This window comes from Rana temporaria, chromosome 4 (assembly GCF_905171775.1).
Source record: "Rana temporaria chromosome 4, aRanTem1.1, whole genome shotgun sequence".
In the NCBI taxonomy this organism is placed as follows: Eukaryota; Metazoa; Chordata; class Amphibia; order Anura; family Ranidae; genus Rana; species Rana temporaria.
In genome coordinates this window covers 5,386,824-5,411,072 of record NC_053492.1, presented here as the reverse complement: position 1 = coordinate 5,411,072, position 24,249 = coordinate 5,386,824, and the positions used below count along the sequence as shown (strand labels likewise).

General features: G+C 48.0%; 1 protein-coding gene across 1 annotated transcript in view; it reads right to left on the bottom strand.

Moving 5' to 3' along the window:
• Nucleotides 1-5,260: 5,260 nt before the first annotated feature.
• LOC120935237 (zinc finger protein 850-like) overlaps nt 5,261-24,249 on the bottom strand; it is a gene marked incomplete at its 3' end in the record, with an annotated part of 55,253 nt that continues 36,264 nt past the window's right edge. Inside the window, exons 2-4 of the mRNA XM_040347403.1 lie at nt 6,429-6,580; nt 6,111-6,362; nt 5,261-6,044 (exon numbers count right to left, since the gene is read on the bottom strand). Of these exons, the coding sequence (XP_040203337.1) occupies nt 5,261-6,044; nt 6,111-6,362; nt 6,429-6,580 (1,188 nt within the window). The remainder of the gene's footprint in view (nt 6,045-6,110; nt 6,363-6,428; nt 6,581-24,249) is intronic.

The window sequence follows — 24,249 nt, the reverse complement described above, 5'->3', positions numbered from 1 at the left end:
GGCGTAACATTATCTTTCACAATATATAAAAAAATTGGGCAAAATGTATTGTTGTCTTATTTTTTAATTCAAAAAAGTGATTTTTATCCAAAAAAAGTGCGCTTGTAAGACCGCTGCGCAAATACGGTGTGACAAAAAGTATTGCAATGACTGCCATTTTATTCCCTAGGATGTCTGCTAAAAAAAAATATATAATGTTTGGGGGTTCTGATTAATTTTCTAGCAAAAAAATTGTGATTTTCACATGAAGGAGAGAAGTGCCAGAATTTACCTGGTGGGCAAGTGGTTAAAGGCTGGCCGCCCATGTCACCGCGTCATTGTCGCGGCAACACCGCGTCATCGACGCGGCGACACCGCGGACACGCCCCGCATATTGTTTACGCGCGGACCTCTGTTCGATGGTGTGTACAGCCATCGAACAGAAGTCCCCGGGCAGACATGTCCGATGAAAACGGTCCGCGGACCGGTTTCATCGGACATGTATGCTCGTGAGTACTCGGCCTTATTCTACAAGCAGCATTCATAATAGACTGAAGGGGGAATAGCCTGTGTAAAGGTCAGCCAATGAGGAGGAAGTAGTCAAGGTGGAAAATAACCAAGAAGTGAATAAGATGTTTTGTGGGGTCATTAGTCAGGAAGGGAAGAAATTCTGGAGATTAAGGCGGCAAGATGTAGCCAGTGATTGGATGTGGGGGTTGAAGGAGAGGTCAGAGTCTAGGATTACACCCAGCACCCTGGCATGTGTGGCGGGACCAATGGTTGTGTCATTGATCTTTATGGTAAAGTCATGGGGAGGGGATCGGGGAGGAGGAAATATTACAAGTTCAGTCTTAGGAAGATTACGTTTGAGGAAAAGGTGTGACATACACACTGATATGTCACTCAGTGGGTTTGTGATATGTGAGGAGATTGGGGGGGGGGGGGGGGGGGGTAAGAATGAAGTATGATCTGCTCTCCATTATCTTCAGTGGAGGGCAGGAGAGACATGAGGGGTCTGATAGACTCCTGATGTCTCATTAAAGTGAACCTGTCACAACAAAATGCTTTCATATTTGGGTTTATCAGTCCCTTAAGTGATAGCATTAAAGTTATGTGAGAAAATTTAAGTTACACCCAAGCACTTAAAACCCCACCCCAAAACTTTGAGTTCCTTCTTACTTAACATAAACATAACCAACTTTTTGCTGGTGTCTATATAAGAAAAAACAATGATTGCACTACATAGATTACATAACACCACGCATGCCAGAGTGAGAGCAATCATTCTACATCCATTATTCTGGGTTACCTCTACACACAGGACCTGGAAAGGCTTTTAAAGGGGTTGCAAAGTGTAACAGGAGTCACTTTTGGGCACAGATTGAGCCAGAAGATGGGGTACACATATTGGATTGTTTTGGCGTGGACAGTGATTTACAGTACCGTATTTATCGGCGTATACCGCGCACTATTTTGCCCTGAAAATCAGGGCAAAATCGTGGGTGCGCGATATACGCCGATACCCGCTTTCCCGTCATGAGTTTGAATACTGCGCCCGCATATAGCGAGCGCAGTACACTCGTGAATCTTCGGCCAGTCTCGGCGCCTCTCGTACTGACGTCCTGAGCGTACAGGACGTCAGTGCGAGAGGCGCCCGAGCCTGCCCGAAGATTCACGAGTGTACTGCGCTCGCTATATGCGGGCGCAGTATTCAAATTCGTGGTGGGAAACGAGCGGGAGGACGCCGCCGAAGAACGCCGGACCTGCCGAAGATGGACACCGGACCCGCCGAAGATGGACACCGGACCCGCCGAAGATGGACACCCGACCCGCCGAAGACGGACGCCGGACCCGCCGAAGAGGACACCCGAAGCCGCAGAAGGACGCCGGACCCGACGAGGCCGCAGATGGACGCCGCGCAAGACATCAAAACTGTAAGTACAAAAAAAATAAAAATCTTTTTTTCCCACAGGATTGGGGGCCACTTTGGGGGTGCGCGGTATACACCAGAGCGCGTTATACCGCGATAAATACGGTATATTCCTTAATGCCTGCAAAGAATATTCTATGACTCATTCTACGATTAGCCCTGACTAGTGACATGCTAATTGAGTCAGGGCCTGGAAGACATTCCATTGTCCTTGTGTAAAGGTGTTAATCCAGGTCTGCTCCCAGAACTCTAATTATGTATGCTAAATACTGTTTATGTGTGGAATGTACTTGTCGGATGTGGATTGGAAGGAGACCATTGTGTGATGGTGTTTTGTTTGTTATGGTGTTATGGTGTTAATGAAGGAATGTTTAGTAATTAGCCTTAGTGTGTGATTAGGGGGGTGGAGATTTCATTGTCCCTTTGAATACTTCCATGCCTTGTACTGTATATAAGCTGAGAAGAAACCATTAAAGATGTCTTCATTTTGAAACCAGTAATGGAGCAAGTCTCGTTATTCTGGGATGTCTGATGTCTGTTGGACGGTTGGAGTGTCAGATAAGCTGTCGTAGTTGATGGAAGGTCGTAAACGGTGGTGACTGTTACATAAAGGTTCGTTTTTTATTTTCTAAATATGTTCCTTTAAGCCAGTGCATTGTTGGTTCACTTACCCTTTCCTTCCATTTCCCTTCTAAATGTTTTTTTTCTTTGTCTGAATTTCTCACTTCCTGTTTCTCCTCAGTAAGCTGTTCTAAATGAATTTCCACCGCTCAGATGATGGTGGAAAGCTTACTGAGGAGAAACAGGAAGTGAGAAATTCAAACAAAGAAAAACAAAATTTCGAAGGGAAATGGAAGGAAAAGGTAAGTGAACCAACAATGCACTAACTTAAAGGAACCTATTTAGAAAATAAAAGACGAACCTTTACAACCCCTTTAAAGCGTCACCTGTAGGCAAATTTTGAGTACCGAAGTCTGTCATCATTTCATCAGCACACACGATTTTACAGCTGGGCATGTTGGGTATCAATTTACTCGGCACAACCTCTTTTTTTATATTTTACCAAAAACTGGGGAAAATATTGCAACTGTCCTCTAAAATTACACTTAATGTTTTTCTTACTGAAATTTACACTTGATAAACCACTGAACTAATATCATGTGACAGAAACTACCACAATGGTATTCTCCAGGGACTCTGCTTTCAGAAAATATATGTTTGGGGGTTCTAAACTAATCTTCGGGACAAACATTTACACTTTAACGTGTGTGCAAAAGAATATAAAAAAAGCTCTGACACTACAAGGGTTAATGTGAGCTAGATAGAATCACTCTGCTGTGTTCAGTGTAATGTCTCCATCAGTAAATTTATTGTAAAATACTATTATGGCCACTAGATGGAGCCAATGAGCATATGAAAAAAATATGACCAAAACTAATTTCTTTTTTTAAATACACCTCTAAGTGTTTGTGAAATCTTACAGCACAAAATGTACTCAACCAATGAGAGGTAATGACTCCATTTTTATACTGCTATCAATGGGCAACACGGTACAACACTTCATCCATGTCTTTGGTGATCTCTAATCTCCTTATGAACTGTTTCTTACATGATGAAGATCAGCCATGGAGTCAGAGGCGTTGCTAGGGGGGTGTGGTCCGCACCGGGTGACACCATCCGATTAAAAAAAATAAAATGTTTTTTTTTTTTTTAGCGGACATGCTCCCCCCCCCCCCCCGTGACTGCAGCGATGAGTGCCGCGGAATCGGAGCGCCGCGGTACAAGAGGAGGGGGGGTTGCGGGATGACACCGCAGCACCATCCATCCCCTCCTCTCACAGCCACGGGCTGTTAGCGGTGCTCAGCAGTCGGCACAGCCCCCTCCTCTCTGTTTGTGTGTACAGAGGGAGGGGCCGAGGGGACCTTCTGTCCATGTGCCGTGGCGCTGCCTGCGATGATCTGAGGTACTGAATGGGAAGGGGGGTGTTTGCACCTGGGGGGATTTCACTGAAGGGGGGGTTGTACTAAGGGGGTGTTTTCACTAAGGGGGGTTTGCACTGGGGGGGCGGATTTGCACTGAAGGGGGGTTGCACTAAGGGGGGGTGTCTGCACTGAAGGGGGTCTGTGTAACATGCAGGGGTCCAGAGGTGCAGGGTGCTGTGTAATGTAAAAGGGGTGCAGTGATGCAGGGTGCTGTGTAATGTAAAAGGGGTGCAGTGATGCAGGGTGCTGTGTAATGTAAAAGGGTCCAGAGGTGCAGGGGGCTATGAGATGTAAAGGGGGCCAGTGATGCAGGGTGCTGTGTAATGTAAAAGGGGTGCAGTGATGCAGGGTGCTGTGTAATGTAGAGGGGTGCAGAGGGCTGTGTAGTGTAAAAGGGTCCAGAGGTGCAGGGGGCTATGTGATGTAAAAGTGATGCAGGGTGCTGTGTAATGTAAAATGGTCCAGAGATGCAGGGTGCCGAGATGTAAAGGGGTCCAGTGATGCAGGGTGCTGTGTAATGTAAAGGGGTCCAGAGGTGCAGGGTGCTGTGTAATGTAAAGGGGTCCAGTGGTGCAGGGGCTGTGTAATGTAAAGGGGCCCAGAGGTGCAGGGTGCTGTGTAATGTAAAATGGTCCAGAGGTGCAGGGGGCTATAAGATGTAAAGGGGTCCAGTGATGCAGGGTGCTGTGTAATGTAAAGGGGTGCAGTGATGCAGGGTACTGTGTAAATTTAAAGGGGTCCAGTGATGCAGGGGGCTGTGTAATGTAAAGAGGTCCAGAGGTGCAGGGGGCTGTGTAATGTAAAGGGGTCCAGTGATGCAGGGTGCTGTGTAATGTAAAGGGGTCCAGTGATGCAGGGTGCTGTGCAATGTAAAGTGGTCCAGAGGTGCAGTTGTGGAGAGGGGTACACAGTAGTAACAAAAAGATATTGAAGGATGCAGAGGTATGCAGGGGGCACAGCGGGGTGTTTTTACATTTTAACGTGTGGGGGTGCCAGATATTGGATCCACCCCGGGTGCCAAATGCTCTAGGTACGCCCCTGCATGGAGTATATCTGAGGTGTATATCAGGGTGTGCTTCTTCCCCACATGAGAGCTGTGATGTCCAGCAACATTCATATACAAGACATTTCCCACACTCAAGGCACTAATACACCTCGAGGGTTGTGTGGGATCCCTGATGTACAGGAAGACAGGACTTCAGTGAGGAACAATTCCCTTACTCAGGACAGGAAAGTGGCATATCCCCCGTGTGAGATGTTTGGAAAGACTGGACTTCACTGAAAAACATTTCCCGCACTCAGGACAGAAATACGGCTTCTCCCCCTTGTGAGATCTCAGATGTCTGGAAAGATTGGGCTTCATTGAAAAACATTTCCCGCACTCAGGACAGGAATATGGCTTCTCTCCCGTGTGAGACCTCTGATGTCTGTAAAGATTGGTCTGCACTGAAAAACATTTCCCGCACTCAGGACAGGAATACGGCTTCTGCCCTGTGTGAGAATTCTGATGCATAGCAAGAGCGTACTTATCTGAAAAACATTTCCCACAATCAGGACAAGAATACGGCTTCTCTCCCGTGTGAGATCTTAGATGTCTGTAAAGATTGAACTTCAGTAAAAAACCTTTCCCGCACTCAGAGCAGAAATATGGCTTCTCCTCAGTGTGCAACATCTTATGTTTTTCAAGATTGGACTGAATTGAAAAACATTTCCCACACTCAGAACAGGAATATGGCTTCTCCCCCGTGTGAGATCTCCGATGTGTGGATAAATGCGAGGAACGTGAAAAACATTTCCCGCACTCAGAACAGGAATACGGCTTTTCCCCCGTGTGACACCTCTGATGTATTAAAAGTCCTGATTTTAGTACAAAACATTTCTCGCACTCAGGACAGGAATACGGCTTCTCTCCCGTGTGCACTTTTTGATGTGTGTAAAGATGCACGGCCCGTGAGTAAGATTTTCCACACTCAGAACAGGAATACGGTTTTTCTCCCAAATGACATATTTTATGCTCGTTAAGTCTGGATTTAGAAACAAAACGCTTTCCGCACTCGGGACAGCAATACGGCTTGTCCCCCGTGTGATACCTTCTATGCAGATTAAGTTGGGATTTAAAATAGAAACCCTTCCCGCAGTCAGTACAGAAAAATCTCTTATCTGCAGGAAGGACAGTATCGTCCCTCACAGTCTGAGGTTCCTCAGGATAAGAGGAATACGGCTTCTCCCCTGTGTGAGATCTCTGATGTGTGGAAAGATTAGACGACTGTGAAAAACATTTCCCGCACTCAGGACAGGAATATGGCTTTTCCCCCGTGTGAAATCTCTTGTGTGTGGAAAGACTGGACTTATGTGAAAAACATTTCCCGCACTCAGGACAGGAATATGGCTTCTCACCTGTGTGAGATCTTTTATGCACAGTAAGATCAGATTTAAAGCGGAAACACTTCCCACACTCAGTACAGGAAAGCCTCTTCTCTGTTGGAAGGACAGCACCTTCCCTCACAGTCTGAGTTTCCTCAGGATAAGAGGAATACGGCTTCTCCCCCGTGTGAGATCTCTGATGTGTGGAAAGACTGGACTTATGTGAAAAACATTTCCCGCACTCAGGACAGGAATACGGCTTCTCACCTGTGTGAGATCTTTTATGCACATTAAGATCCGATTTATAGCGGAAACACTTCCCGCACTCAGTACAGGAAACCCTCTTCTCTGTTGGAAGGACAGCACCTTCCCTCACAGTCTGAGGTTCCTCAGGATAATAGGAATACGATGGTCCATCTACACTGTGGGGTGCCGGATGGACATTTGAGGTAGTCAGGTTTTCTCCTGGACTATACTGTGTGATGTCCTCATCTTGTACTTTACAGTCTGGAGACAAAGTGAGACGATCCTCTGAGGTTTTCCTCATCTCCCATCCATCTACTAAAATAGAAATAAAAAGATTATTACTAGACATGAGCTGATTGGTTCCCCTAAACCAGGACTCCGCCTCATCAGGCAGCTTTGTCCCTGAGGATCTTACAATTCCACCTGCAAGGTAACTAGTAAATGGGTCCTCTGATCTCCTACCAGTTAATTTTTTGTATTTATGGATATTATTTAGTCCATGATTTAGTCATGAATAACAGCGGGGCTGATCCCCACCAGAGGTCAGAGAGTGAGGATGGGGGGAGAACAACCAAGATGAAGACTGGACTGATCCTGAAGACCTCCATCCAGTGGCGGAACTACCGCCATAGTGACCCACACGGGTGTAGTGTAGTGGGAAGCAGCTCCCGCAGCTCCATCTGGCTGGCTGGGAGAAGGAGCAGGCAGACCCCCCCCCCCTCCCCCAGAGCGACCATGTCAATGTCCAGCAGCTGTGGGTGTTAGCTCTCTGCCCGCCCCCCGCCTCCCTCCCTGGGTGATGTGCAGGCGTGCAGCCATTGGAGGAGCAAGATGAGGGGCATTGTGAACAGAGACACCCGGATGGACTAGCCATAGGACACACGCTGGGTCCTGCAGCCTGCCCTGCTTTCCCAGCCTCTCCGCGATCGTCTGCCGAAGCCCGGGGGTGGAACCAACCCATCAGCTGATCGGACGGGGGAGCTGGAGGAGGTCTCCCTGCATGAGCTGTGACTCACAGCCTGTAAAAGACCTCATCTGCTAATCCTGGGACTTGTGACACCGACTGTTGCCGCTGCCATGTGGAGGGAGCTGATCTGAAGAGAAGTGTACAAGGTAAGAACTTGTCAGGTGGTCGGGGGAAGCGCTGGGGGTGAAGGTTTCCAAGTTCTAGTCAGACCTTGTCACTGATGTGTGACTCCCTCCACCTGGCTCCACCCCCTCCTATCCACCTGGCTCCACCCCCTCCTATCCACCTGGCTACACCCCCCCCTCTTATACACCTGGCTGCAGCCACTCCTATCCACCTGGCTCTCCATCCCTTTCGCCTGGCTCCACCCCTCCTATCTACCTGGCTACACCCCCCTCTTATACACCTGGCTCCATCCCTCCACCTGGCTGCACCCCCTCCTATTCACCTGGCTCCATCCCTTTGCCTGGCTACACCCCCCTCCTATCCACCTGGCTCCATCCCTTTCGCCTGGCTACACCCCCCTCCTATCCACCTGGCTCCATCCCTCCATCTGACTACACATCCCTCTCCTGTCCACCTGGCTACACCCCCTCCTATCCACCTGGCTCCATCCCTCCACCTGGCTACACCCCCCTCCTATTCACCTGGCTCCATCCCTTTCGCCTGGCTACACCCCCCTCCTATCCACCCGGCTCCATCCCTTTCGCCTGGCTGCACCTCCCTCCTATCCACCTGGCTCCATCCCTCCATCTGACTACACATCCCTCTCCTGTCCACCTGGCTACACCCCCTCCTATCCACCTGGCTCCATCCCTCCACCTGGCTACACCCCCTACTATCCACCTGGCTACACCCCTCCTATCCACCTGGCTCCATCCCCTTTGCTTGGCTACACCCCCCTCCTATCCATCTGGCTACACCCCCTCCTATCCACCTGGCTACACCCCCCCTCCTATCCACCTGGCTCCATCCCTCCATCTGACTACACATCCCCCTCCTGTCCACCTGGCTCCATCCCTCCACCTTGATGCCCCCTCTCCTGTCCACCTGGCTATAGCCTCCCTCTACCTGGCTGCACCTCCTCTCTTGTCCACCTGGCTCCATTCCTCCACCTGGCTGCACCCCCTCCTGTCCACCTAACTCCATCACCCCCCCCCCCCCATCTGGCTGCACCCCCTCCTGTCCACCTGGCTGCACCCCCTCTCCCATCCACCTGGCTCCACCCCCTCTCCCCCACCTGGCTGCACCCCCTTCTGTCCTCTCGCTGACCCCCTCTCTCTTGTCCACCTGGCTCCATCCTCCCTCCAACTTGCTGCACTCCTGTCCACCTGTTTCCATCCTTCCACCAGGAGTTCTGGTGCTAAAATTATTGAATTAATGTTGATTATTATTTTTTTTATTTAAAACATTAAATGTTCATTGATTAATGATAAAATAATAAACTCTCACTAACATGACCAAATGATATATGAGTAAATAGTGAGTAAATATATATTATTATTGTATTCAATCTCTGTCTTGCTATATCCGGTATCCTGTCCACCTCTTGTACCATGTCTGCAGTCTCTGATCATCTCCTGTACCATGTCTGCAGTCTCTGACCGTCTCATCTTTTATCATGTCTGCAATCTCTGAGAGGGAGCCAGTAGAGGAGTCAAGAGTGGGAGCGCCGCCAGATTGGGGATCACGAGAGAAGTCAGATGTGTGTGGACTGTGTAGCGGAAACTATCAGATAAAACCAGAGCCGCCAAGCTGGAGTTGTCTGAGGCCTGCACGGTGCACCTGAGAGGAGGTCAGTCTGAGGGGGGGGGGGGGGGGGAGTGAACACAATAATGTAAGGGGGCACTGAAATAAAGGTTAACCCTTATATCAGTAACCCCCCTTACCTTAGTGTATTCACTCTGCGGAAGGTAATCTCTGGTCACCAGAGTCGTCGCCCCCCTCATTAGAGTTCCCAATGTTCCCCTTTACATCAGAGTCTGCAGGATTTCCTCTTATAGTGCAAGGGAGAACTCTGCGGACCCTGATGTAAGTGGGAACTCTGATGTAAATGGCAGCGCAGAGCCCCCCTTACATCAGAGTTCCCCCTTAGATCGTGATCTGTGGCATCGTCCTTTACATCAAGCTTCAGAGTTCTCCCTTGCACTGTAATAGGGAACGCTGTGCTAGCTGTTATATTAACCTGACCTTCATGTAAATAGAGAAATTCGTTTTTTGTACTTTTGTTTAACTTAAACACATTGCTAATAACACTAGCAACATGTTTATAGTTTAAATACTAAAAATTGCACAGTTTAGCACCGAAAACAGCCATTTAAGGTGCTTTTTTGAAGTGCCAGTAAAAAATTGGTGGTGTTCGTAATTTTTAGGCATCCTGCCAGTAAATTTCACTTGGGGGGGGGGGTTGGCAACACTGGGCCCGGTGAGGATAAGAACATCGCCGGCATGGTCTCCCAGCCAGGGGAAGACAGAGGAGAGGAAGAGGCGAGCTGTCCGTATCAGCAGAGAGTGGAATTGCCCGCTGTAATAGCTTTCATTAGAACTTCCAGTGTTCCCGGGGCATAGCTGTCACATAGCTCCACCTCTTGGTCCAGCACCTTTGATCGACAGAACGCCGGTCCAGTGTCGGACATGTGACGTCATCAAATGCGTTGAGCTAAGAGGTGGGGCTATGTGACGATGAGCCCCGGGAAGACTGGAAATTCAAATGAAAGCTATTACAGGGGGCAATCCCGCTCTCTGCTGATCCGGCCGGCTTGCCTCTTCCTCTGCACAGGTGAGGCTGTATTGGGCACAGGCAATGCTGTATTGGGCACAGGCAGGCCAGGCTGTACTGGGCACAGGCAATGCTGTATGGGGCACAGGCAGGCCAGGCTGTATGGGGCACAGGCAGGCCAGGCTGTATGGGGCACAGGCAGGTCACGCTGCATGGGGCACAGGCAGGTCACGCTGCATGGGGCACAGGTCACGCTGCATGGGGGCACAGGTCACGCTGCATGGGGGCACAGGTCACGCTGCATGGGGGCACAGGTCACGCTGCATGGGGGCACAGGTCACGCTGCATGGGGGCACAGGTCACGCTGCATGGGGGCACAGGTCACGCTGCATGGGGGCACAGGTCACGCTGCATGGGGGCACAGGTCACGTTGCATTGACACTAGGGCAGCTCTGGGGGGCCCCATACAACATTTTGCTATGGGGCCCTGTGATTTCTAGTTACGCCCCTGCCTCCATCATTGGGTTATTGACTCCTCCCTCATCACTTTCTGTTTAAGATTCCAGTTTGAGGATATTATCACCATGTAAAAGTCTGTGCTCCAATCAAATCATCAGATATAAAATGCATATACGCTACGCCGCCGTAAGTCAGAGAGGCAAGTGCTGTATTCACAAAGCACTTGCCTCCTAAGTTACGGCGGCGTAGCGTAAATGGGCCGGCGTAAGCGCGCCTAATTCAAATGAGGATGAGGGGGCGTGTTTTATGTAAATTACTCGTGACCCGACGTAATTGAAGTTTTTTTACGAACGGCGCATGCGCCGTCCGTGGACATATCCCAGTGTGCATTGCTCCAAAGTACGCCGCAAGGACGTATTGGTTTCGACGTGAACGTAAATTACGTCCAGCCCCATTCACGGACGACTTACGCAAACAACGTAAATTTTTCAAATTTCGACGCGGGCACGACGCCCATACTTAACAATGACTAGGCCAGCTATTTGTTCGACTAACTTTACGCTGGAAAACGCCTTACGTAAACGGCGTATCTTTACTGCGACGGGCAAGCGTACGTTTGTGAATAAGCGCATCTCGCTGATTTACGCATTCTAGGCGTAAATCAGCGTTCACGCCCCTAGCGGCCGGCGGAACTAGACAGCTAAGATACGACGGCGCTGGCCGTCGTATCTTAGCTAGGTTTAAGTGTATCTCAGTTTGAGAATACACTTAAATGTACGACGGCTTAGATTCCGAGTTACGACGGCGTATCTACTGATACGCCGGCGTAAACCTTTATGAATGTAGCTATATGTGTATATATAGCAGTGGGTAGAGGGGAGAGAGCAGAAGTCAGGACTATGTAATGTACAACATATTGTATAAGATAAGACTATATAGTATCAGAATGATGTAATGTACAACATATATAGTACAGGGGTCAGGAGTATGTAATGTATAAGAGTATAGGGCCAGATCCACAGCCAGCGGGCTTAACTTAAATGTTCCTATTTAAGTTACACCGCCGCAAAATTTCTACCTAAGTGCCCGATCCACAAAGCACTTACCTAGAAATTTGCAGCTGTGTAACTTAAATTCGTCCGGTGCAAGGCGTGCCCAATCTAATGGGGCGAGTCCCATTTAAATTAGGCGCGCTCCCACGCCGGACGTACTGCGCATGCTCCCGACGCTATTTTCCCGACGTGCTTTGTGCGGATTTACGTTGCGCCGAGTTTCGAGAATCGCGATAGGTGTAAAAGAAAAAAAGAGTTGCGGCGAAAAAAAAAAAAAAAAAAAAATACTTAAAAAATTTGACAGCGACGCGGGAAGGAAGGGTCTACTTTTACATGGTGTACTAACTTTACACTTTGTAAAAGCAGCCCTAATTTTGCGACGGCAAACTAACACTTACGGAAAAAAAACGAAGCGTAAAAGCTTTGTGGATCTCCGTAAGTGCTAATTTGCATACCAGACGCGGAATTTCGATGAGAAATGCCCCCAGCGGCGGCCGAGGTACTGCATCCTAAGATCCGACAGTGTAAAACTATTACACCTGCCGGATCTTAGGAATATCTATGCGTAACTGATTCTATGAATCAGTCGCATAGATAGAAACAGGGATACGACGGCGTATCAGTAGATACGCCTGCGTATCCCTTTTGTGAATCTGGCCCATATTGTGTAAGGGTCAGGACACATAATATTGGTAATCAGTGGTGACCTAAATGTTCACATGAGATAAGTTGTAGAGATCCCACACCGCTGCCTCCCATCTACTGAGACTGAATACATTGTTTCTATGTGTTTATCAGATGGGGGATCTAGGTGGAGCCTCCGTACTGCTCTCTCCTTTACAATAAAGTCTCCTCTTACCCGGTGATGTGAGGGGCGGCTGATTGTCCATCATGACGTCCTTGTAGAGATCCTTGTGTCCTTCTAAATACTCCCACTCCTCCATGGAGAAATAGACAGTGACATCCTGACACCTTATAGGAACCTGACACACACAATGATACAGTCACCATCCAGACACACCCCTTGTCTGTTACTGGATAATGTCCCAGAATTCCCGGCACCGCTCACCTCTCCTGTCAGCAGATCCATCATCTTCTTGGTGACTTCTAGAATCTTCTGTGTGTTGTGTCTTGTAGGGATCGGGGATGGAGGTTGGGGGATGGTGATGGGATTCTGGATTCTCGAGGATCTTGTGGTCATATTATGAGATTTCCTTCTTGTAGATTTCTTCATTATTACTGTACAGTTCTGTGTTATACAAAGATAAATATCACTCTCCCATAATCCCTCATCTCTATGGTCAGCTTTATATTTATTCTCCAGGGATTGGTCACAATGTTCCCGATTCAGCAAAAGACAGACATTTCCATCCAATGATATGATTACAATGTGGTCAGATTTATTGATCCTTCTAGAAGTCATATAATAGAGTCACTAATGTTTTACTAGTAAGGCTCACTGACACACCAGGAAATGTTACCCATGGATTTAGTGGTCAGTGGGCATGGCATGCTGATAATCATCGGTCTCACTGATTGAGCTAAACCGAAAGATGTTCGCTTGTATACCCAATGCCGCCATCTTGTGCTATAACCAAATATCAAAAGAGAGGGAACCCCTAGAGTGGGACTTTGGAAGCACTACCACACAGTTGTAAAGTATAAGATAAGAGAAGATTTATTAAAAAAATATATATAAATATTGCACATAAGAAATGGATACAGTATGAAAAAATGGCAATGGAAGATATGATTTACTGAGCCTGACACGTTTCGAAAAAAAAATTCTCCTTCATCAGGGTTTTGACAGAAAATATATCTAAAGAAGGATGCAAGATAATCAATAAAACAGAGCATGTACATATATACCTTTGACAAATGGCATTATATGTAATACATACAGCCTTGAGGGTGTTTATGACTTTCATCATGTTGTCAGAACATTTGGGGTTAAAAGAATACATATAAAGTTGCATATTGTATATTTTTCATATTGTTCTTATTCATATATTATGAACAGAAGGGCAGCCATATTCTCTTTAAGGCCGGGTTCACACCTATGCGAATTTGTTGCGGCTTAAACCGCATCCAATTCGCATAACATTATAAAATACATTGTTTTCAATGAGGCTGGTTCATACATGTGCGAGGCATTCGCACTGTGCATTGCCGAAAAAACGTGTGCGTTTTCTAGGCATTGCGGTGCGGCTCAGGTGCAAATTCAGGCCCATTATCTTCTATGGGTACACATCTGATTCGCACACGTGTTAGTTTCTCTTCAGGATTTCTCTCATTCAGCTCAATACACTTCCCCCCTCCCCCTACCCTCTCCTAGGTCTCCAAATTCGCATCTAAAAACGGAGCTGATCTGCTGAACAGTTGTCTTATCTCTCTGCAGAGATAAGAGAGCTGAAATTCGCACTGCACAAGTGTGAAGGATTGAAATGAAGTTCATAAGCTCATGAATAGACAATGATTTTATGTCTTAACTAGAAAAGATACAATTTCTGGGGAAATTGTGCGGCGTGGTCTTGCCTCCACCAATACTCCTGACTGGAGATGGTGCCCCTGGAGATGTAAATGTCATCCAACAGTGTGTCCATCCGGTTCGGTCCATTGCCCCATCAAAAACTGCTCCATCAAAAACTACCCCATCAAAACTGCACCATCCTATTTGCCCCATCAAAAACTGGTTGCTATGGAGGGTTGCTATGGAGGGTTGCTATGGACGGGTTGCTATATGGACGGGTTGCTGTGGACTGGTTGCTATGGACTGGTTTCTATGGACTGATGGCTATGGACGGTTGCTATGGACTGGTTGCTATGGACGGTTGCTATGGACTGGTTTCTATGGACTGATGGCTATGGACGGTTGCTATGGACTGGTTGCTATGGAGTGGTTGCTATATGCAGAGCATGCAGAAGTTACGCAGAGCCAAAAAAACGGAGCCATATCACCTCACAGTGTGTGGGAGGAGCTATAGAAAGCCCTCACAGATGTGTGTATGAAGGTTTTTACCTCAGCGTCTCCTAGGAAACCAATGTAAACATATGCAAGCAGCCTCTAACCAGGCGTCTCAAACTGGCGGCCATCCAGCTGTTGCAAAACTACAAGTCCAATGAGGCATTGCAAGAATGAGTTATCAGCATGACTCCCACAGGCAGAGGCATGATGGGACTTGTAGTTTTACAACAGCTGGAGGGCCATCAGTTTGAGACCCTTGCTAGCAGAGGAAAGTTCCCTCAGCCTTGTGTGGGAGGAGCCAACTCACCTCACAGCTGTTTGTGAGGTGTTATTAAACTCCTCAGCGTCTCCTAGGAAACCAATTGTTTGGTTTGCAGCCTCTCTGTAAACACAGCAGAAATTGAGGAATGTTTTTTAATACATGTCCTGTTCAAATGGTTGTATTTTAAAAACTATAAATCGTACAGCGAATATCTTTATATTTTACGAATGAATCACACGACCCAGACCTACATTTTGGTGTATAGTATGTCTCTGAAATAATAAAATTGAAGGCACAGTCGCAGTTTACAAATTCCCCAGCAGATTTTAGTTTTCTAAACTTTGACCTCCATTGACTTCCATTGAAATAATGGATGGCGTAGGTTGCAGACAAATGATCGTATTGTGAAAACGGTTTGGTCAATCACTTAGCCGTGAACACGTGCAGTGCCAGCAGGGATAGCTGAACGTTTTGATATAAGATTTGTGTAGGTCGGCTTGAAAATGAGGGAGTGGTCGCAGTTTACAAATCATGTAATGATTTTTCAGTTTTTGACATTTCACACTGTAAGATTCACCATTCATTCCTATGGGAAAATTTCACCGCAAAAATGACGATATTTCGCGAACGATTCGGCGAAACGTTCCACAAAGTAATAGCCCACCGATCGGGAACAATCCGCACGATTCGATATATTACTCGTCTATGTAGTGTAAAAACTGTGGGAGGAGTTAGGGTGGCAAATTTGGCTATAATAAGAATAATAAGAACTAGAAAAGATACAATTTCTGGGGAAATTGTGCGGCGTGGTCTTGCCTCCACCAATACTCCTGACTGGAGACGGTGCCCCTGGAGATGTAAATGTGATCCAACAGTGTGTCGAGCCAGTTCGGTCCATTGCCCCATCAAAAACTGCTCCATTAAAAACTACCCCATCAAAACTGCACCATCCTATTTGCCCCATCAAAAACTGGTTGCTATGGAGTGGTTGCTATGGACTGGTTGCTACGGAGTGGTTGCTACGGAGTGGTTGCTACGGAGTGGTTGCTATGGACAGTTGCTATGGTTGGGTTCCTATGGACGGTTGCTATGGAAGGTTGCTATGGACGGTTGCTATGGACCGGTTGCTATGGATGGGTTGCTATGGAGTGGTGCTAGAGACTGGTTGCTATGGACAGTTGCTATGGTCGGGTTCCTATGGACGGTTGCTATGGACTGGTTGCTATGGACTGGTTGCTATGGAGTGGTTGCTATGGACTGGTTGCTATGGACTGGTTGCTATGGACGGGTTGATATGGACGGGTTGATATGGACTGGTTGCTATGGACTGGTTGCTATGGACGGTTGCTCTGGATTGATTGCTATGGACTGGTTGCTATGGACTGGTTGCTATGGACTGGTTGCTATGGACTGGTTGGTACTATTGACGGTTGCTCTGGATTGGTTGCTATGGACTGGTTGCTATGGACTGGTTGCTATGGAGTGGTTGCTATGGAGTGGTTGCTATGGAGTGGTTGCTATGGAGTGGTTGCTATGGACGGTTGCTATGGACTGGTTGCTATGGTCTGGTTGCTATGGACGGGTTCCTATGGACGGTTGCTATGGACTGGTTGCTATGGACCGGTTGCTATGGACCGGTTGCTATGGACTGGTTGCTATGGACTGGTTGCTATGGACCGGTTGCTATGGACCGGTTGCTATGGAGGGTTGCTATGGACTGGTTTCTATGGACTGGTTGCTATGGACTGGTTGCTATGGACTGGTTGCTATGGATTGATTGCTATGGACTGGTTGCTATGGACTGGTTGCTATGGACTGGTTGGTATTGACGGTTGCTCTGGATTGGTTGCTATGGACTGGTTGCTATAGACGGTTGCTATGGACTGGTTGCTATGGAGGGTTGCTATGGTCTGGTTGCTATGGACTGGTTTCTATGGACTGGTTGCTATGTATGGTTGCTATATGCAGAGCATGCAGAAGTTACGCAGAGCCAAAAAAAACTGAGCCATATCACCTCACAGTGTGTGGGAGGAGCTATAGAATCCCCTTACAGCTGTGCGTGAGGAGTTTTTATTACCTCAGCGTCTCCTAGGAAACCAATGTAAACATAAGCATGCAGCCTCTAAGCAGAGACTTAGATCCTGGATTTTTCTTAAATACTTGTCCTATTCAAATGGTTGTATTTTAAAAACTATGAATCGTACAGCGACTATCTATCTTATATTTTACGAATCACAAGACCCAGACCTACATTTTGATGTATAGTATGTCTCTGAAATAATAAAATTGAAGGCACAGTCGCAGTTTACAAATTCCAAAGATGATTTTAGTTTTCTAAACTTTGACCTCCATTGACTTCCATTGAAATAATGGATGGCGTAGGTTGCAAACAAATTATCATATTGTGAAAACGGTTTGATCAATCACTTAGCCGTGAACACGTGTGGAGGCAGCATGGATAGCTGAACGTTTTGATATAAGATTTGTGTAGGTCGGCTTGAAAATGAGGGTGTGGTCGCAGTTTGCAAATCATGTAATGATTTTTCATTTTTAGAAATCCCACACTCTACCGCTCCCCATTCATTCCTATGGGAAAATTTTGCCGCAAAAATTACAATATTTCGCGAACGATTCGGCAAAATTTTCCACACAGTAATAGCCCACCGATCGGGAACAATCCGCACGATTCGATATATTACTCGTCTATGTAGTGTAAAAACTGTGGGAGGAGTTAGGGGGGCAAATTTGGCTATAAGAATAATAATAATATATATGTGAGATAACAATAAGTGCTCTTGCTATGCAAGACCACTTAACTAGAAAAGATAACATTTCTGGGGAAATTGTGCGGCGTTGGTCTTGCCTCCACCAATACTCCTGACTGGAGACGGTGCCCCTGGAGATGTAAATGTGATCCAACCGTGTGTCGATCCAATTCGGTCCATTGCCCCATCAAAAACTAGCCCATCAAAACTGCACCATCAAAACTGCACCATCCTATTTGCCCCATCAAAAACTGGCTGCTATGGAGGGTTGCTATGGGCTGGTTGCTATGGAGTGGTTGCTACGGACTGGTTGCTATGGACTGGTTGCTATGGACTGGTTGCTATGGACTGGTTGCTATGGACGGGTTGCTATGGACTGTTGCTTTGGAGTGGTTGCTATGGACTGGTTGCTAGGGATTGGTTGCTAGGGATTGGTTGCTAGGGACTGGTTGCTATATGCAGAAGTTACGCAGAGCCAAAAAAAACTGAGCCATATCTCCTCACAGTGTGTGGGAGGAGCTATAGAAAGCCCTCACAGATGTGTGTATGAAGGATTTTACCTCAGCGTCTCCTAGGAAACCAACGTAAACATATGCAAACACACTTAGCAGAGGAAAGTTCCCTCAGCCTTGTATGGGAGGAGCCAACTCACCTCACAACTGTTTGTGAGGTATTATTAAACTCCTCAGCGTTTCCTAGGAAACCAATTGTTTGGTTTGCAGGCTCTCTGTAAACACAGCAGAAATTGAGGAATGTTTTTTGAATACTTGTCCTTCAAATTAAGGTATTTACCTCACAGAAAACACCTCACAGAAAACACCTCATAACTGTGTGTATGAAGGTATTTACCTCACAGAAAACGCCTCACAACTACCTCACAGCTGTGTGTATGAAGGTATTTACCTCACAGAAAACGCCTCACAACTACCTCACAACTGTGTGTATGAAGGTATTTACCTCACAGAAAACGCCTCACAACTACCGCACAGCTGTGTGTATGAAGGTATTTACCTCACAGAAAACGCCTCACAACTACCTCACAACTGTGTGTATGAAGGTATTTACCTCACAGAAAACACCTCACAACTATCTCACAGCTGTGTGTATGAAGGTATTTACCTCACAGAAAACGCCTCACAACTACCTCACAACTGTGTGTATGAAGGTATTTACCTCACAGAACTCACCTCACAACTGTGTGGGAGGAGCTATAGTTTTCCCTTACAGCTGTGAGGACTTTTAATTACCTCAGCGTCTCCTAGGAAACCAATGTAAACAAATGCAAACACACTCTTCTAGGCAGATTCTCAGATCCTGGATTTATTTAATACTTGTCCTTCAAATGGTTGTATTTTAAAAACTATAAATCGCACAGCGAATATCTTTATATTTTACGAATCACAAGACCCAGACCTACATTTTGATGTATAGTATGTCTCTGAAATAATAAAATTGAAGGCACAGTCGCAGTTTACAAATTCCAAAGCAGATTTTAGTTTTCTAAACCTTAACCTCCATTGAACCATTTGATATAAGATTTGTGTAGGTCGGCTTGAAAATGAGGGAGTGGTCGCAGTTTACAAATTATGTGCTGATTTTTCCGTTTCTGACATTCCACACTCTAGCTCTCCCCATTCATTCCTATGGGAAAATTTTGCCGCAAAAAAGACGATATTTCGCAAACGATTCGGCGAAACGTTCCACAAGGTAAGGTAAGAACATGATGTCACAGCACGGAAGAAGAACTCATCACAGCACGGAAGGAGAAGACGTACAGCACGGAAGAAGACACCGGACAGCGAGACGAAGAACCGGGGTGCGCCGAGTCAAGAGCGGAGAGCGGCGAAGACAGAAGGAGACCCCCGGAGAGTTGAGAAGACCCCCCGGATAGCAGAGAAGACCCGTCGGGATAGCGGAAGAAGAAGCCCCCCCGCCGAAGACGCCGGAGGAAACCCGCCGGGGGGTGGGGGCTTTTTTAAAAGCGACCCCCCCCCCCCGGCGGAGGAAGAGAACCAGACGGCGGCCCCCACCCACCCGAAGACGTCAAAGAAGAAGCTTCCCCTGGTAAAAGAGCTAATAAAGAAGACAGGGGAGGCCTCCGGAGCAGAAAAATAAAATATTTTAATACCCTGTATGGTTTATTTGTGTTTTTACCACTTTTCTTGCAGGTGAATGGGTAGGGGTACGATGTACCCCATACTCATTCACTTAGGGTGGGGGGCCGGTATCTGGGGGCCCCCTTATTAAAGGGGGCTCCCAGATTCCGATAAGCCTCCCGCCCGCATACCCCGACAACCAACGGCCAGGGTTGTCGGTAAGGGGCCCTGTCCTCATCAACATGGGGACAGGGTGCTCTGAGGTGGGGGGGCCGCAGTGCGCCCCCCTGCCCCAGAGCACCCAACCCCCCCCATGTTGAGGGCATGCAGCCTGGTACGGCTCAGGAGGGGGGGGGCGCTCGCTCGTCCCCACTCCCTTCCTGGCTGGCCGGGTAGCGTGCTTTGGATACGGGTCTGGTATGGATTGTAGGGGGACCCCCTACGCCGTTTTTTTCGGCCTAGGGGGGCTCTCCTTACAACCCATACCAGACCTAAGGGCCCGGTATGCTCCTGAGGGGGGAACCCATGCCGGATTTTTATTTAAAATCCGGCGGAGACTTCCCCCTCAGGATTCATAACAAACGCCGCACACGTGTAGAATTGGCGGGAATCCAAGTGGGATCTCCCGTCGCTTCTATGACGCGCTTGCTGGGATGTGCTGTCACTATTCCAGTGAGTGTGAGATGTCGGCGAGATCTCGGCACCATGTCGCCGAGAATCAGCGCGATGCTGTCGTGCTAAAAACACAATATCACAAACACCTACTGTAACTGTGTGTGATTTAACATTTGGTCTGCACACGCTTGAGAGTATAAGCAGGAGGTCTGTTTGTTTTTGAGAACGAAGTAGCCAAGATAAACAAAAATAGGATTTCTTTGTACTCACCGTAAAATCCTTTTCTCTGACGTCCATGGACTGACACAGCTCCTTAAGTCTTGACAAGTGGGTTATGTTCCATGTTTACAGGAGAGGACTAGGCAGAAACATGTTAGATCATTAAATACATGTTAAATACATGTTACAGGGGGCGGTTCCTCCAGACATAACCCTCCTCACTGCAGCCTCAGTTCGTAACAAGCAGTACAAACCTAAAAAGGAGGGGTGGGTGCTGTGTCCGTCCATGGACGTCAGAGAAAAGGATTTTACAGTGAGTACAAAAAAAAATCCTATTTTCTCTTATCGTCCATGGACGAACACAGCTCCTTAAGTCTTGACAAGTGGGACGTCCCCAAGCAGTGTCAAAACGAGGGGTGGGAAATATATCAGTAAAACCAATCTTAACTTCACCCCAAAACAAGCAGAGCTCCTCAAAAGAGGAGGTGCAACTTTAAACAGCCGCCTGCAAAAAACCTAGCGGCCGAAAGAAGCATCAGAAAATGCCCTCACAGCAACCATGTCAATTCTGGAAAGAATGTGAACGGACGACCAAGACGCCGCCTCGCACACCTGAGACCGACGCAAGCTGTCGGACCGCAAAAGAGGGGCCCGCCCCTTAAGAACATAGGCCTGTATGACAGCCTACCTGATATACCAAGAAATGGTGGGCAACGAGATTGCCAGTCCCTTTTGTGGACCAGACACCGACACAAAAAGAGTCAGATCTTCCGAAACGGAGCCGTAGCAGGCTAGTATACCCGCAAAGCGCGTACCACATCTAAAGTATGAAAGACAACCTCCGTAGGATGCGGTGGCCGAGGACAGAAGGATGTGAGAAACAATTTCCTTATTCTGGCGAAAAAGCCAAAACCATCTTCGGAAGAAGGGAAGGTCGCGGACGCACCACCACCTAAGAATATGAAGGATCAAACATGGCGACTTGCAAGACAAGAGCGCCAACTCAGAAACCCCTCTAACAGAGGTAAAGGCCACTTAGGCGGACCAAGAATCTGGAGCTATTAAAATCATCGGCATTCCTCAGCCTCCACTCTGTGGAGCAGCCGGGGAAGCCAATACAATGGGGGAAAGGCATAAAGTCGCCGAGACAGACCCCACAGGGCCACCAGCGCAACTTGTGCGTCTGTACCAGATCGATAGATCTGGCCACGAACCTTGATACCCCTGCGGCTGAGACGAGTGGCTAGGAGATCCATTCCCTGCGAGGCTCACCTCCTGCAAGGGAGTTGACTCCATGTGCCAAGACCGGTTGTCCTGGTTCAAAATCAGGTGACTCCAGTAGCCCGCCTGATGGTAGCCCGAAGCCACCGGCGTGGCGTTGTCAGGTTGAATCAAGATAGGATGACCTTGCAACCCCCTCGACCACGAGGAGAGGCATATTTCCAGCCGGACTCCCACCCGCGTGCTAACCAGGCCCGAGCTTGGGTAGTTACTCTACAGAAAGAAAGAAACCACCTCCCGGGCCGAAAAGTCAGGGATCTCAGCCACCAATTCAGAGAGACACTGACTAGGTGGCGCACCTGAATCTGATGATTCAGAGACCAGAAATTCGTACCACTCGGACAGCATTTCCCTCTGGAAAAAAATACGAGCGTGGAACTGGGCATACAGTACCACCTCGGAGGAGGCTACCCACAGACCTAGGATTTACTTGCAAACGGAGAGACCGATTGCGTGATGTCAATAATCACCGCTGACTGAAGAGTCTGCAAGTTCTCCAGGGGGAAAAAAGACCTTCGCCACAAGGAGTCCGGAAGTCGCAGGCACTCCAAACTGAGTCGGAACCAGGACCGACTCCAAATGTTTAAAACACCCACCCGAATTCACGGAGGGTCCGAAAAGCCACAGACACAACCTCTGAGTCAGGAAGTCGTCTAAGTAGCCACGATGGCAAAGCCTCGCTGTCTCAACAGGAATAGGATAAGTGCAAAACTCCTTGGTGAAAACCATTGGTGCTGGCACCAGTTCAAAAGGAAGGACCACAACTGACTGTGGCCATCCCCATCCCGAGGCACAGAAAACCTCTGTGACTTGCGCAAAGTGGAACATGCATGTATGCGTCCTTATGTCCAAGGACGCCATAAAGTCCCCCGGATGGAGCACAGCTAAAAGCTATACAGGTAGCAGCCCCATGGTGGGTCGTACCGAAGACGTTCTGCACCAAAGTGCAAGTGGCTACCCCACAGAACGAATGGATTCCGAGCGGACCTACCCATCATTCACAAAGGCCTTTAGGCCCTTGAAAGATAAAATCACACCGCAGCTTAGCAAGTCCCACACTGCCCAAAGGCAGACCGAGCCGGGAGAGGGAGACACGAGGGAAGAAAACTGTTCGGTGGATCGGAAGGGACCTTATCTAGTACCCCAAAGATACCGCCTCGCAGACCCACTGTCGGCCCAACAGAGCAACACATACACATAGTGTGTATGTACAAAATGCAATCGTTTTACAGAAGCTCCAATACCCTATGCAGGGCAACTCACCCTTCGCTGCGCTGGTCGGGGGTATCCCAGGGGACTCACCGAGGAGGAGACTGCCCAGCGCGCCATCCGCCCACAGCACACGGCGTGTGGGGAGGAAAAAATACTGAGGAGATTTGCGGCATCCAAGGGACCTGTGTGCACCGTAGAATTCAGCACTAGGGGTCAGCCAAGATGGCTGCCGAACGTCCTCAGAGCGCGGCTATGGCAAAATGGCCGCCAATGGGAATTTTCAATGCAATTGAAAACCACCCCAAAAATGGCGCCAGAGCCGGTCGAATGGCGGCAAAACGCCGCATTTAAACAGCAAAAGCCTCCAAGGCTTTTAAAAGTGTAAAAAAAAAATCACACAGAAACCTCACAAAAAAAACCAGGCCAGACAGTCCCCTCAGGGAAGCCCCCCCCCCCGACAGCGGCAAATGTTTTGCAATGCAGCAGAGGGAAAGAAACAGGGAAGGGAGGAGAAGAGGACCCCCAAACCCCAAGAATGCTCAGCCGTACCAACCCACCTAAGCGGGAGGGACTGTACTTACCTCCGAGTGAGGATTCGCTGACGCATTCCTGACAGACCTACAACCGCACTGGAGGTAGCTGTTGGCCCGGTCCACTGTGAGTGAGACAACACCACAGCCCAGTCATATGTGGATCTCAGAGCAAAGCTCACCAGCCACCTCAGGAGTCACGAGGTCTGGCGTGGCAGACCAAGCCTCTTTGCAAAGGTGTGCTCACACATACTGGTCGGACTGAGAAGACTACAAGGATCTATAATATCCAGCCTGTCTCTCAGCCGACAGTTGAAAGAAGATTCTTTAAGAAAAAATTAAAATAAAAGAAAATTTCTCCTCAAGGCGCTGGGCCCAAAGGGAGCCATACATCCTTCTCCTTTGCTAGGCAGAACGAAACTGGGGCTGCAGCTGCAGTGAGGAGGGTTATGTCTGGAGAGACCGCCCCCCTGGGTGGGGCTGTTCAACTCTGTTAATGCAACATGTATTTAATGATCTAACATGTTTCTGCCTAGTCCTCTCCTGTAAACAGGGAACATAACCCACTTGTCAAGACTTAAGGAGCTGCGTCCATGGACAATAAGA